The 16,234-nt window shown below is 48.8% G+C and overlaps 1 protein-coding gene across 1 annotated transcript in view; it reads left to right on the top strand.

Moving 5' to 3' along the window:
• The first annotated feature begins 1,027 nt into the window (after positions 1-1,027).
• Sh (Potassium voltage-gated channel protein Shaker) overlaps positions 1,028-16,234 on the top strand; it is a 340,817-nt gene continuing 325,610 nt past the window's right edge. The window contains exon 1 of the mRNA XM_077660835.1: positions 1,028-3,001. Within this exon, the coding sequence (XP_077516961.1) occupies positions 2,913-3,001 (89 nt within the window). The 5' untranslated portion in view covers positions 1,028-2,912. The remainder of the gene's footprint in view (positions 3,002-16,234) is intronic.

Below are 16,234 nucleotides of genomic sequence, written 5' to 3'. Positions count from 1 at the left end.
CTACCTTAAGTCCCTCCGTGCAACATGCTTGCAGAGATTTTTGACAACTACAAACCAGTGGCAACTTTAGAATTGCTCTCAGGTTGCAAAAGTCGCGTTCGCATGGCACTTCACGTATTTTCTCGGCAATGGCGCATTCTCCAAGCCCTGGGGCGGCTCCTCAGGAACGCTGACCCCTGAGTAGAAAAGGAAGCAAAATGAGATGTGCCCGACAGCAGCGAGCACATGAAGGGAGCCAAAGCCGAAGGGAGCCAAAGGCTAAAAGAACGAAAGAGCCACGTTTGCTTCTTACGTGGTTGAGGACTCTTACTTCTGGCTCCCAGTTTAGGAATTTATTAACTTAGGAAACATTCCCTGTTTTGAATATCACATTTTTTTTCCAGAGCTCACGCCTTCTGTTAGAGTCCCGTTTTAACCGGAGCTCTCATTGACCAGCAAAAATCGTGCGTGGTCGATCTGTTTTTTCCATACATCATGGTGACTCCGTCCTCGAGATCGCGCCTGATGTGCACTGATGTACAGTCTGCCCCATCCTTGGACAGAGCGCTCGAGCAGTGCTCAGCTGCCAATGAGAACTGAAAGGATACAACCGCCAATGATTTCCGGCAGCAGCGTTTGCGTTCACCTTTCTCGCGCGTCTGTGTGGCTCGACTTCAGAGCAAGTGTTGCCTCTAGAGCCTAGCAGATGGGACGAGGTGTCCTTCTTTCTGCAGGGAAGTCCGCCGCTCTAGCTCTGTACACAAGGATGACGCATTTGCTCGCACAACCGCGCCCGTCAGTGGTCATTTTCCCCCTGGAAGACGGTAACTTGTAAACTTTATCCAGAGCGGCAAGGGAAACATGCTCTGGAAGCGCCGAGTCTTCTTTTTTCCCCCTGTCCCTAGGATTCCTTTGAAACAGGGAAATTTCCTCCGCTCTGGGCAGTGTGGCGGGAGGCAGCGCCCTCTGCGGAGCAGGCGCGCGAGCTGCCGCCGGTCGTGACGTCATGGCTGCGCGCGATGGCTGCCGCAGTCGGCGGCGCGGACCCAGTGGCACGCGCGTCGGCCGGCGGCCCCGGACCAGCGGGCTTCCCCGCAGCGCTCGCGCCAGGCGCCAGCCTGCCATCTTGAAAACGCGGGAAGAACCACGCCGCCCCCGAGAACAGCTGCGCCCCTCTCCCGCCGCTCCCGGTCTCCCTTCGCGACTGTGTCGTCTCCTCTCGGAGTGGCGCGCGCCCGCGTGTGTGCGTGCGTCCGCGTGTCAGCTGTCGACGTCAGCGGCAAGCGCGACTCTGACCACCGCGGCAAAGACCTTTGCGCCAACAACACGGCTCCCGAAGCGCGACAAGCAGCTGCAACGTTTGTGCCAAAGAGTCGTCCTCGCTGCAATCCTGAAGCTGTCCCGCCGCCTTCCCGTCCCGACAACAGTACCTGTGCTTTCTACGCCGTTTTCACTGCTTCAGCGCGCTATACACGACCAGCTTTTCCACCGCGTTTTGAAGCTCTGGATTTGCTTTTGTGCTTCTACCTCTCTTCTGCGTCCAAGCTTTTGCGTCCGACTTTCTGAGTCCATTTTACCAGTCCGGATGACGTACATGCTTCATATCCACAGCGAAGCAAGCACGGTGAGATCTTACGCACTGCACGAGGGCCTGTTTTGCGCTTCACATTTAATCAGCTGCAAGCTCGCAGCCTGAGCCACGGGGCAGGAAGCCGCTTTTTGCCTCGACATGCACTCGCGGCACGTCTCAACGACAGCAGTCAACCTCGTTGTCTGCCATGAAGAAGCTCTGCACGACACACAGTCTAGAACGTGCGGTCATCCGTCGGATGCGGTGTTTTGATGGGTTCTGCCGCGTCCACCCTCGGAGCATTTCCAGTCGCAGGCAGCTGTGCTACCAGTCTGACAGGGCCCTCACAAGCAACCCACGGTGCTCAGCGCAGCGCAATGTCCGCTTACCTGCCTGCGAGTTTGCGAGGGACCGACGTAAATATAGCATTGGCGCTTAAAGCCGTCGATCCGTCGGCCGAGGGGCCGGCAGCACGGCATTGATCGGCGGAAATCGGGCCGACCGAGAAAGCATGTCTAAAAACGTACTGCCGTCAAGCTGAGAGGCGACGCCAGCGATGAAGAGAAAAAAGAACGACAGCGACGGCGAAGATGCCATCCCGATAGCATTGTGGCGCTGAAGTGAGCCAGTTTCTCTTGGAGTGGAGCCACGAGCGTAAGCCCTGCTCTCGGCGAACGCTCGGCAGCAGTGGCGGCGGGTTCCCTTCGAACACTTTATTTTCCCCCGGGACGACAGCACGCCGGCTGGGCGACGACGGGCGCGCTTTTCCCGCCGTCGCAGCCGGCGGAGCAGCAGACGACAGCCGGCGGCAAAAAATCGTCGCCCAAGCAGACGACAGCCCTCGCGTACGCGCAAGAAAAATCGCTTCCCAAGCAGCAGCCACGGCAGATGACGCCTGCGAAGAACAACCACGCAAGACACTTTGTATCGAAGGTGAAATCGCCAGTTTGGCTGCAGTCGGCGTTCTCGCGACAATCAGGCGGCGTCCGCTCTGCACACCAAAGTTTCCGCTTCGTGCGCCGTCCCACGTACAGTAATGGAAGTGGACGTCGCGAAGAAATTTGTCCAGCAGTCGCGAGTCCGCGCGTGTCTCCCAAACGCACTCGTTGCCATGCACGCCCGCCCTGCAGCAATACGAAGTGACCGTCGCCCCGCATTCCAGCTTACCACGTTGATGTTTACCACAATCTGCAAAGCATCTTCGTGCGTGCCCGACATCTGACGGTCTTCAGCTGATGAGATGCGCCGAAGGCGGAGCCGTGTTCGTGACCTTGTTGCTATCCGTGTCGCCTACCGCAGCGGTGTGGATGATGGTGATGCGCGTGGTGAATAGTGTTTCGTAGAGACCGATGCGACCAGTGCCATGGCGGCCGTCGGCATCTGGTCCCAAGCTGGAACCGGTGGTCAGGAGACGCAACTTCCGCCGGAAATACTGCACGACTATAACTGGCAGTAAGTACCGCCTTCTTTGCATGGCGAACAGCGAGACGTTTGCCTCGTTGCTCTATGCTATTCTTATTTTTTTCTACACAGAAGCGTCTAACTTCATCCTCCCAACTTTAATCCACGTACCCCACACAGCAGTCTTTATAAAGAAGCCCATTCTCTTCGCAGACATCAAAATATGTCATGCAAACAATAGCCCGCATTATTTTCTCTGTCAGTTGCATTAAGCAGAAAACTTTTCCCAAGAGCTATCCTCGCGGAATCCGTGACATTAGTGTCCGTTTTCATCTAATGACTGGGCTCACATTCTGATCTTATTGTCAGCTTGTCTTTTTCTTTAAGAAGCCGAGGAACGGCACCAGCGTGTTCTCGGGATCCGCACTGCAAACAGATTTTGCGCCTGGCGCGTTCTGTTGTATTTTCTACACGCTGTTCACACAACCGCGTTCGTTCTTGCGCGATGGAAACCTGCAGTCAGTTTCTATCTCACTCTCATCTGCTGAATGGCGCTGTAAAATCAGGTTCCCGAATAAGCTAAAGGGTCCGCTCGAGCACAACCACCAACTGTCGCATCGCGGTTCACCTGCTTTCCTTCATCATCCTGGCAGGTCATCGAATAATCAGGTAAAACGGCACCCCATTGAAGCGTGTCATTTACTTGCGTCTTTTGCGTGCCTTGCTGGCATCGTCGTCTCACTGGTAGCCTTCGAGCTCGCGGGCATAACCCAGACGGGGGACTCTGTGCGTACTGATCAGCGCTGCTCGCATCTTTTCGCGCCTGCATGCGCAAACCGGGCTCGTAACGGAACTTTTTTGAGAGCTTTGTATTTCTTTCTCTACCGCCGCTGCTCTTTTCCTTGTTGTTTTCAGCACGCTAATAAAAGCATGACATTAATTGTTCTCGCGATATTATGCGGCTACTAATCGTGTGTTATTCGAAGTCAGAACAGATAAGCAACGACATTTGGTCAGGAAATCATGACAGAGTAAGCAACGCTAATAAAAACACCGTTATAGCGGCAGGGAGAGTATCACCGAAGTAGTTCAATGCCTTAAACTGCGCATATGTCCCGCGAGTGAGACAGGCACATTGCATTTTCTTTTTTTCAATACAGTAAAGCTCAGTAATAAAACTCAGTATCGATATCGGCCGGTTTATATGATTATGGTTTATGGCGGTTTAATAACGCCCCAAAGCGACTCAGGCTATGAGCGTCACCGTAGTGAAGGGCTCTGGAAATTACGACCACCTGGGCTTCTTTAACGTGCAATGACATCGCGCTGTACACGGGCCTCTAGAAGTTGGCCTCCAACGATATTCGACCGCCGTGCACAGGGTTGAATCCGCGCCTTTCGAGTGAGCAGCCGAACGCCATAACCACTTAGCCACCGCGGCGGCCGATTTGTGTGTGTATGTCCGTAATAATGCAGACTCTGCTATACGACCCCGATAATTCCTTCCGTTTACCCCAAGAAAAGCGACTCGGCGTACGGCTCAAGCACACGGAGTCGTGCTGGAGTCACGCGTGATATGCCCTTTTCCCGGAAGTCTACCCGTTCAGTGTGACCGGTTCTATTCAGTGTGTGCGCGTGCGTGCGTGCGTGCGTGCGTGCGTGTGTGCGTGCGTGCGTGCGTGCGTGCGTGCGTGCGTGCGTGTGTGCGTGCGTGCGTGTGTGTGTGTGTGTGTGTGTGTGTGTGTGTGTGTGTGTGTGTGTGTGTGTGTGTGTGTGTGTGTGTGTGTGTGTGTGTGTGTGTGTGTGTGTGTGTGTGTGTGTGTGTGATTAAGCAGACAAGGGAAGGGAAATGAGGGGCTAGAAATGCATAAGACATAAACCAACAGCCACAGAAACCAAGAAGCACAGGCGATTTTTTTTAAGTTGTGGTGTTGATCAATCGAGGTTATTAGTAAAGATTTTATCGCTTAAAGATCAATCAGAATAGGTTTTATTTTTCAGTTATCAATCACTGGATGTATTTCTGGACTAAAAGCCGGATATAAGGCTTGACAAATACTCAGGAACCGTTTACATGGCAACAGACGGAAGTGACTGCAGCAGAACAAAAAAAAAGAAAACACAAAAGAACACAATCAAATGTAAATAGAGAAAACATGTCGTGGTAAAAACAATACACAAAGCACATATGTGCATACAAAAAACATACATATCATATTGTAAACAAAAGTACAAAGCAAACATTCGATAATCTTTAAAGAGGCATGTTGAAATTGATTTATGCAGACCATAGCAAGGCTATTGTAATTTTACAAAATAGTTTCGCAGTTGTTTTGGATTATAGCGTCCATATATCGGTGTTTCGTGTCTGCACATTAGTACTGCGCTGCTCCAGTGATGTAAGAGATTTGAAAAGCCTACAAATTTCATTGGATGAAAAATACGTTTGCAATAGAAACTCGTGCAGATGATCTTCTCTAATGAAGCCATAGGATACAAATCCATCCTGAGTTGTCGACATGTGTTCAAGATTGGCGATGTAATGCACCATTTTCTTATGTAAGACAAGAATACTGTCTATGTTACTCTTGGTGATAGTAGCCCAGACTAAGTTACAACATGTTATCTGAGAAATGAAAACAGCGAAATATATTTGCCTTTTTTGCTTTCAAAGGTAAGAAGGACCGGAATCGAGATAAAGTTCCGGTTACTAATGAAACTTTTTACATAGATAATGAATGTGAGCGACCAAATTTAAGTGTGAAGAGAAGTACACACCAACTATCTTATGTTAATTTACAATTTATATCTGGTCGCATCCCAAGCTCAGAGTACCGGTCGTTTGCACGACTTTATTTCTGGCGATCACTTTTTTGTTGGCAGGATTTATTTTTGTGCGGTTTATTTTTGACCAAGGTGACAACATTCGCAGTACTTCATTACGTTTCACTAATAACTGGTCAATATTTGAACCAGACACGAGCAGTGTACTGTCCCATATGCCGGTTCCCATATGCCGCCGGCGGGAACCGAACCCACGACCTCCGAATTACGTGGGTTCGGTTTCCGCCGGTGGCATCTGGTTGTTTTTTCTTCTGCTATTGTAATCAGTTATCTTTAAGTCATAAAATATTCAATAATAACCTCGATTGATCAACACCATAAACTAAAAAGATCCCCTTGGCTCCCTGGTTCTTGTTTCTTTATATATATATATATATATATATATATATATATATATATATATATATATATATATATATATATATATATATATATATATATATATATATATATATATATAAACCCCACTCCACCGATGGCAGCGCCTGCCATGTAAGCGCAGCGGCGCATCGCTTGACCGCTGCACCACTGCGTCAGGAGTGGTAGGAAGCCTTCCAGGTATCCATGCATGGAGAGAATGGTCAGTTCCGCATAGATGGACATTAATTAACCCATTGTCGCTATCGGAAAAACTTCCATTCATGAACACTGGATCTGAACTCCGGAACCTAGGAGAAAACCGAACTGTTAGCGCTCCTAATTCGCATTTCGCCCAACTACGGAAATCGACAATCATTCTTTTCTTCATAGGCTTACATGTAGTATTCAATAATATTTAATGTGTTCAACGTGCTACTATCAAGAATGTATCCCCCCCCCTATAGTGTTACCCTCCAGGGGGGGGGGGGGGGGGGTCTTTCCTGTGGAGCAACATTGCTGCGTCGCCTGTAGCTTGTAGCGCCTGTAGCCTGCAGCGCTGTCAGTGCGCGTTAAAGAACCCCATTTGGTCGAAAATTATCCGCAGCCCTCGACTACGGCATAGCTCATAGCTTGAGTCGCTTCGGGACTTTAAAGGGAATGTGAAAGGGGGTCTCAACAAAGATACGATGTGCCAAGGACGCTAAAAGACGCCGCTTCACAAATATCCTCCAGCAAAAATTTTTTTGGATGCACTTCGCAGAAGCTAAGTTATCTCTAGTCAAAATTTGAATTTCCGCGTCTTCGCGCCTTTACCTCTCCTCTCGTCACTTTTTACACGCTGAAATGTCGGCGCTCCTCAGCCGGCCCCTCGCACTCGCCCCCTCCGCCGCCTGCCGACGCGCGTGAACCAATGCTAGCAGTCCGCCGCTGACGTAACGAGCGCGGATTCGGGCGAAAGCGCAGCACCGCAGGTCGCCGCTAGGCGCGGGAGCTGTAGTTTTATAAATTGTATTGTAAATTATCGACTCGCTTTTGAGGTCTTGTACGCGGTATGAACGCCCGTTTACCTGTACTCCACACAATACTACGAGCATTTTAAAGCCAATCTCAAACACCCTTTTCACGGACCCTTTAAACCCCATAAACTAAACTATTTATGATAGCGCAATGGAGCAGGAGGTTAAGTCAATTTTCTCGTATCGGGTGAAAGAGTGCAGAAAACCGTGACATCGTGTACCTCGGCATGCTGCACGGAAACAATATAAAAAGTGCGAACAAGAGCACGCCGTGGCAGCAACGCATGTAAAGTCATGAACAGCTGAGGTTTCAGCACCGTAGACGAGTTAAAGGTTTTTGAATATTATCGGTCGTGGCGCGTTTCACTATTGTGGAGCGCCACCTGTACATATAAGTAGAATAAATCGAAATGCTACAACGTTTGAAGGATGCGACGCGCCAGTTGAAAATTGTAGGACTTGAAAAGGGGTCAAGGAACGTTTCCGCCTCTGTGACTGGAAGACAGGAGACGCCAGCCGAATCGCAGTCAACATCGCAGTTTATGGTCCAATGGCATTCGATGGCCAATTACAACCTCTGGAAAAAGACACTCTGAGCGGGTCAGAGAGCGCATGCAAAAACCTTATCATCTTTTGCCAGTCGGCCTGGCGTGCCCGTACCCAGTGGCCCTGTTATCCTCTTCCCACGTCGGTTCTTGCTGCATCGTAAGCGGCACAAAGGGCAAGAAAGAACCAAGGTCTGTGCAGCGCATCATCTCGCTGTTGGCCAGCATTTGTCCTTTCCCTCGCATTCCTCTACCTTCTTTTCCTTCATTTGGATCACTGCAGAGGCCATGCCCACGCTGCACCGGCTATCTCTCAAACCCGTGGAGGGCAGCCAATCCAAGCGGCCCAGGCACCGACGGTTCGGCCGCAACGCTCCGCCGTTCCTCGCCCCCACGGCTCACCGCGACACGCGAATAACAAACGACGTAAACTAGCCTGCCTCCACGAGCCGCCGTGTACCGAATCATTTGGCTTCGCCTTCAGGGTTAGCCTGATCCATCAACTGCGGACTTCGGAGTGAGCCGTGTTTGAAAGTACGGTTCCTCTTCTCTCGCGAACGTGGTCCTTTTTTTTTTTTAGTCAGTGGTCCGTTTGCAGATTGGGGATGGCAAGGTCTTTCGGCCCTCATTAGGGACTGACCACGCACGGCGTTTATGAGGCAGACATTGGGGTGCGATATGAGTGCTTTTCCCACAGACAAACGCTCTACGTCATTTAGTGAACATATTCCTTCTTTAACCACAATACGTTTTTACCAGTCCATGCAGGTTAGGTTACCAATTGTGAGGTGAGCGGAACTTGCTGTTGAAATGACAGAAAGCAAAGTGTTAGCACTAACCTCTGTCCTCATGCCGGCACCTTGGCGGTAGGGCAACAATGTAGGGTGAACACTGGGCCTGGTTTATGCATGAACAACGCTTACACAGGACGGAGCAGAATAGAAAGAAGGAGAAGGGAGTAGGCACCATGTTGGGTCCCCTTATTTGCCCCATCTTGTGTAAACGCTTCAACAGGGTAACCACGCAGACTAGTTGTTGTGGACCAATATAATGAAACTTGCAACAAAAACGGGAACACAGGGAGAGGAAGTGCGCGCAGCAGGAATGTGCTGTGTACTTTCAGCGCCATTCTGTGTACATGCGTAAATATTCAACATACAGTCGTGAAAGTCTCGCGGGAAAAGAAAACGCGATGTTTCGCGGCCCGTACAGGTCCCTTGACCACATAGAGCGCTGAACGGAACGACGGTGAGGGCTGGTTTCGTTATGTGCGCATGTGCCCGTTTCGTAAAACGCTCGAGCACTAACTGGCCTCATGGTTCACCCTGGTAAAGTGCGCGTTTATTCGCTCGGCCTGCCCCTGCTGGAGTGAATGCAGAAGGAAAACTACTTCCACCTTTCATTGCATGCGTCTACCTGTGTCCTGTGGCTATGCACGCTAAGAAAACGTTCGCTCTTTCAGAGAAAGCCCGCGGAGCACCCGCCCACGAATAGCACTGCGGCCCAGGGATCGTCAGAGTCAGAGTTTGAGAGCCACCACCACATTCTGCAACTATAAAAGTACATTCTAACTTTGGATCACTATATCTCTAATAGGCTTGCTTTCCTCTGCGTGGTATGTCGGCTACAGCTATATACGTCGTGACGAGAACAAAAATGTAAGGATGGAAATAATAATTTGATTGCCTCACAGTGCGGGCTGGTGGGAAGTAATTGTGAAAACTCATAGCGCGAACACGTGAACTAAGGAGAGAATGCGCTGGACACAAGTGCAGTCCGTGTCTGTTTTGTTCGCGCCATTAATGTTTGTTGGTGCGATTTCACTCTCAGCTACGCGAGGGAGGCGTGGGCAAAGAGCGCCACGGCCACCGTGCCCTGGTCTGCTCGAGGTTCGCCAAGAATTTCACTGCAGAGCAGGGGAAATCGTGCAGCCATTGACAATCGGTGGAAACCCAGCGACGCTGGGGGACCGAACCATGAGCCGCCCGCATGCTCAGGACATCGATGCACCGCTGCGATAGAGAGAAGGCAAGATCGAGCTCAGGAGTCTAACGGAAAAGCCAGACCAGAAACTGCCCTGCTGTAACCGCGCAGCACGTCAAGCAATGGAGACACCTCCTAAGTGTTATACATACCATTGGCTCTTTCTTCGACCGATCCGCGTTATGTCCAGGTATTAGCAATGAACAAATAAAAGATGAAGAACGTAAACAGAAGCTTGCCCAAAATTAATTAGCATATTAAAGCAGGACATTATCAGATCCCTCTCACACGCCGTGAATAATTACACTGCTCAGTGGGGACGGTGCTTGTATAAAAGGTGATGTCACCATGAACTGGTGATCAAGAACGGCACAGGATCACACACCTCGCCTTTGCATTGCAGACCTTTCCCGTGCGCGCCTCTTTTCGATGGAAACAGTCGTGCTAGAGAGATACCGCGGGCGTTTAGTGGGATGATCACGCGCTATAATTTATGTGATGCTCGAGGTTGCGGCGTGTTTTAGGCACCTTTTCTTGAAATCATTCCAGCGCTGTGTATCACCCCGTGTTCTGTCTTCGGTGTGTGTCTGGCTTCGCGCTGTTTTCATTATTTTCTAGAAAATTCGCTGTGGTCGTTAAATTGAGCTGGGCCGCGATCCAGGACTCTTCTCCTGTCACCTCCCTCGACTAGTTTTATGTTTGCGCAATAAGGGGGAAAAAGAAAGCAAATGTTGCGCTTGTGCAACGTCACAACTTAGGCACCCTTTAAGCAGAAAAAAACTTTGAAATGCGTTAGCGTCGCGTCCGTTTTATTGCACGAGAGTGAATTGTATTTTTTGGACGGTTTTCGTTGCTTTAAGAGAAACGTGTGGGTATCCGGTAACTGCCAAATTTTCGACTACTTCAGTGTACAGAGCTAGTTCTTAGTGTCTACTCAATGCTAATTGCTTACTTTATCCTTTTTTGTAAATGACTTTCATACGCATCGCATTTGTGCCCTCAAATTGAACTTTCGTGCCCTCAAATTGAACTTTCATTTTCATCAATCTTATGCTCTCAAACTTCGAACAATGGTTCCTTTTTATCGCTTTTAGGTCCCATTACATTTGTTTGTTGTTAGGTCCATTTACATGACGTTTGTGGTCACTGGCATAACCTCCAGCCTGCCCAGAGAAAGAGAAACCATAATGTTATTCAAGGGCGCCGATCAAGGGTATATTTCATGTCTTCCAAATAAAATATATTTTACTAACAGCGCCTGCCCCCCCCCCCCTTTTTTTTTTCCTATGCTGGTTCTGCGATTTGATACCTTCATAAAGTCACGTGGTGCTGACAACACGCAGATAGGCGAACACAGGCTTTGATGTGAAAGTATTCATTGGGAACACCTCTGCACACAAAACAGCTCGGCATGCAGTGACGATAGAAGCAAGTGCCCACTACATCCTTATGGACCTGAGCCACGCTTTACATAAAGGGGAGTTTTCGAGACAATGTGGCATACAGAAAGACGACACAAAAGGAAGAGGGAACACGAGAGGATACACAGCGATGAAAGAACTTGTGAACATTGGACCTAAAATATCGACCACGACCTTGCACATCGTATAAATATTGCATTTTTGTAATGGATCTGTGACCAGCCATCGGCCAAAAATCCAGTTGCTTATATCAACGTGAACTTTGTGTGTCTTTTCTGTACAGTAAAACTGGGGAACGCTTAAGCTTCGCTTTCAAGAGTAGAACTCGATAGCGTTATCGTGTCCCGTTCGTATAGCCTACTCTGCCTAATTCCTAATTAGCATACTCATTTGCGCATCAGTACATGTCTCTAAGACACTTCACTAAGTGAAAGACTGCAACGCATTCACTAGGTCCACCTTCATTCAGCTTAAACCAATGAGCCTTCGTGGCCCATGATTAGTGGGCCCATCTCGCAAACCGAATGACGTGGCTTCGATTGGCACCCAAACCGCGATTGATCCTATTTCTTTTCAGCTCTACTTTGCGCATTCTTTGCTTTCATCAGGATTTTTCGCTCAAGGCCAACGACGAGGATGACGACACCTGCCGTTCCGCGGCATATGACCCTTAACGCTGTCGCGTTAATGAAGGAGAAAAACACAGCGCGTGATCTTAATTCGCTGCATAGACACCAAGCTGGTGCTTGTGATGCACAAATAGAAAGCTGGTGGCATGAGGCTTTCTCAGGCTATCGTTTGTGACAGTTTTTCCTAGTGCATCCTGGATCATGAACGTCGTACTTGATTTGAATGAATATCAATTCAATTAAGCTCAATTCAATACATCTTAATTACAACAATCGGAAATTGCGTTTGACCCCCTTTTTTAATTGCGTTAGCATTAGAACGCCCATTACCGCAAAATGTTTCCGGCGTCGGCTTGTGAAGCCTTGGTTGGCAGGAGGTGAAGTGTAGAAAAGGAAGCCCCCTCTCGGCATTCAGTGATGAGGGGAGAGAGAGAGATAGTGGCAGAAGGAAGACAAAGGGTGAGAGGTTGCAGGTGACGAGAAGGGCACCATGGTCACCAATCAGAGTAAAGAAGTGGAGAGAGCGAAGCTGGAATAAGGTGTGTCGCATAGTGATTCGTGGACTGGATACTTATACGGGTACTTTGGGCCGCAGCGTGTGGAACAGTTGAAGAGGTCTAGCTGGTAGCTCATCCATAAACTAGCAATCGGTTGAGGACGCTTTGTGGTTTGGTCCCTTCATAAGCATTAATACCAAGGAAAGAAGAAAAAAACTACTCGGCGTGTAGCACACGGAAAAAAAACTGTCACGAAATAAAACGAAACTGCATAACGTCACAGCTGGTGCATCATGGCAACAAACAGCTCTTACCATCGAAGAGCAGAAAAAGAAGAAAAATGGTCCAGTATGTGTTGATATTGTTACGAAGTGGCGCGGGACGGAGCGCTCGCACTAGGCCACTAAACATCTCTCTCTGCCATCGTTAATCGCGTCTCATTCTTGGGCTGGCCGCCACTTAACAATATGAATCAAACTTAAACCATTGGCGTCTCTGATAACTGTCCGCCTTTTGCGCGCTTTGTGAAAAAAAATGCCCTGTGACTTAGAAATACTTCTTCCTGGCCGGGTTAGTTCATGGTTTCAAGTTTGCGCCTGTCCCGTCAACCTCGTCCCATTCGTCTGGCTTTTGTGTTAGAGCAATCCGTTGTCAATTTGAAACGCGCTGTGCGCACATTGCCCACTATCCTTACCCATAACCTGGGTCGGTGGGAGCTGCAAAAGCCTTTAGTCGACATCCACGCTGAAGGCTTCATGACGGTCGGCTGCTTGACTGATATTCTTTCTCTTTTCGTCCTGCGCTGTTATTCATTGTGCCATAGGAGGCAGCCTTTCGCGAAGGATTATCTCTGAATGCGTTCAACACACACGCTCCCTGCTGGGCTGCAGTTACCCGTCGCACTATGCAGGTTCCTCGCAACGTGCAGATACGCGCTTTTCCGTATCTTTGCTTTTCCCCCCTCGCGCGACGGTTCGTTCGTCGGTAATTTACCAATTTGCGTTCCTCTCTTATTCTCGAGTTTGTCCCGAATTACCGCTCTCGATCGCGTCGTACGCCCACCGCCAGTACTCGCGTTCTTTCCAAGCGAGTCTTGTTGGGCGCTTTCGCTTTTCTCTGTTCGTGCTTGACTGCCGTGCCCCTGTCGTTAGCGCAAGTCCCGCTCTACATTTTCAGATTCTTAAGATCCTTATTGGTTTCCTTTTTCTTTGAAAGAGGAAACGCGTTTTTTTTTAATTCTCTCCGTCGTCCCCTCTGTCCAAGCCTATTCTCGGAGGCTTTCGCTTCGTCCACAAGTCCTCTCTCTTTTTTTTCCCCTGTTTCTTCATTTTCTTCTCCCTGCGGCTGTCTTGTTTACACACCTGTATGAATTTTTTAACCCGGCAGTCCTGATTTTCCTGCTTTGGCGGCTGAGGAAATCACTGTCTTGAAATCTTCGCAACCCACGCTCTTGTGTTTCATTTTCTCTAATCTGTCTATTATTTTCCCGTTAATTTAAAAAAGCATTAAACCGCTTATAGCGCACTCTATGGCGACTGCAGCCACATAAGAGCACTCTTTTCGCCCAGGTTTGCGCCGTGTCCTTTAGGCAAAGCTATCGATGCAGAGAAGGCCAGTCGCTCGCCCCAGGAAACAAATGTCCTGAAAGCCATGTTTGCTTTCGCTTCCTCGTACCCTCAGCCTCGCTTCAGGCAAACAGTGCGGCGGGTTTTGTGGCTGCCTTAGGCTTTAACCTACTGTGTAGATTTGCGTGTTTGCCCGCAAAGGTCGTTTGTCTCTGCTTTTTTTTTGCATTATGTTTAGAAGAGTATAAAGAGAGGAGCGCTTTGTAGCTGCCTAATTATAAGCCCAGACGAGAACAAAGCAAGCTCTGTATCCAGGTCGCACGTCAAGCGTGTGACGAAGCACGCCTTACCCTATTTTTACTTTTAATGTCGACAACGAAGGCTATCCTGATTCGCTCTTTGTGAACCACATTCCGCCTACTACACTTTCGGAGGAGCAATAATTACTGTATACATTTTTTGTTTTGCTAATTACCTCGCTTAACGCAGACGTATGTTATCTCCTTAACTTGTTTTGTGACCTCTTCGCGCCTGTGATGCCCTTTTTACGCCCAGGTACGTTCAAATTTCAACCGTTGTTTTGTCATTGTGCAAGCTCCTTACAGATGTCAGGCGTGTTTCTTACTACAGCGTAACTACGTTGTGAAATACCAACAAAGAGACTCGACAAGAAGCAGCAGTTGTAACTCCAGCGATAAGCGATCTCTATCAGCGGGCAACAGTTCTTTAGCCTCGCGAGCACTACTCCTTACCTCCGACCGCCACGTATAACGAAGAAACAGCTCAGTGTTTTCGAGCTGCCTCGTTCAGTGCCTGGAATTACCTTCGCAAGGACGCACAGCCTACGAACCCACCCGCGGCTCTTGTTCGGAGAAGGCCGCGGCGTTGACGTGCGATCACTACTTGGTTGCAATGGCTGCGCGCCTGTTAGTTCCCTCGTTTAGGTTGAGTGATTTCGCTCCGTTTAAATGTCTACGACTCCAATGAATACAGGCTGACGCATGCGGGCGAAGCCCTATGCATGAACGGCGGCTATCGGCCCAAAAGTGGACCACGCACGAAAGGTGTACTCTCTTCTGTAATGAACTTATTTGAAAATAAAGTAACACATGAAGAAAGGTAGAACTAAAGAATGAATGAATGAATGAATGAATGAATGAATGAATGAATGAATGAATGAATGAATGAATGAATGAATGAATGAATGAATCGTGTGCTCACCTAAGTCGCACGAGTTTCCATTTGTCAGGTCCTTGCTGCCGGATTCTGCGGAAGGCTGGGAGGCAGTACAGGTAGTACGTTCCATCGTCTTGTCGTCGGCAGCGAACATGGTGGCCAACTGCTAAAAGCCAGGCGGTGTAGCACGGAGGCTGAATAATCGGGTGCGCTCAGTGGCTCAGTGACTTTGTAGTCAATTGAGAAATTTACTCTGCTTTTGGCATTGTGTAGCCTTTATTCACCGTTCACGAATAAAGCTACAGTCCATCAGACTCAGCGAAAGGCACATTTATGGCAAAGCTTTCAGATAAGACATTCGATGAAACCTTTGTAGCTCTCACTAGCCTGAACAAGAATTACGGCCTAAGGGAAAGAAAATATACTTATACCCCTGTCACACGGGCACTTGTAAGGCCTTAGAAATTAAGGTCCTTTGCCCCAAAGGCGCGTGACGCGCATCTACATGGCAAAGCGTCGAGACCTTTGCGATAAAGGTCCGTAGTAATAAAGGCGGCCGTCAGCGGCCTTAAAGTTGCTTAAAGGAGCAACCCAGACGGCAGCGCCAGCTAGCGAGCTCAAAGAATAAAAAATTGACGCAATTCTTAGTTTTGAAACCGTAAAAAAATATCTAATTTATCTTATTCAATGGTTAATTTTGCGTTACAGTGCACTTAACCGTAGAGGAGGCTATGACTAAAGACATCCACACTGCTAAGAAAGGACTTGAACGCTTTTCAGCAGCCGCATCGACACACACGTGCTTGCGCATCTCGCTTTGCTGTTTTTTCTTCGTTTGCTCTTTGTTGAGTGCGTGTTTTGAGTTTGCTTGTGTGCGCAAAGACACAAGCAACAAAGCACGCTTCTCGAACACAACGAGGAGCCGAACGTAAAAGTGCGCCTACCGTGGTCGGACCGAGAACGATGAAAAAAAAAAAAGAAACTTTGTTTCAAAACATCCGTTTCTCACCGTCAGAACGCTCGTTTATTATCGTGATAGCTATTTTTTCCAACATAAACGAATGCACTCTTAGCTGAAGTGCTACCGTCTGCTTTAATTTCATAATGTTACTAGCGCCGCTTCACACACAGCGGTGACTTTTGGCATTCACGGAGGCCGCGTTCTAGCTCCTTTGGATTTTCCGTGTAGCAGCGTCGCTGCTCCTTTTCGGTTTTCCTCCTTTAGTGCAATAATACAACTTTACGGCA

Source organism: Amblyomma americanum, chromosome 4 (genome assembly GCF_052857255.1).
Source record: "Amblyomma americanum isolate KBUSLIRL-KWMA chromosome 4, ASM5285725v1, whole genome shotgun sequence".
NCBI classification, from domain to species: domain Eukaryota; kingdom Metazoa; phylum Arthropoda; class Arachnida; order Ixodida; family Ixodidae; genus Amblyomma; species Amblyomma americanum.
This window is presented reverse-complemented; position numbering and strand designations above follow the sequence as displayed.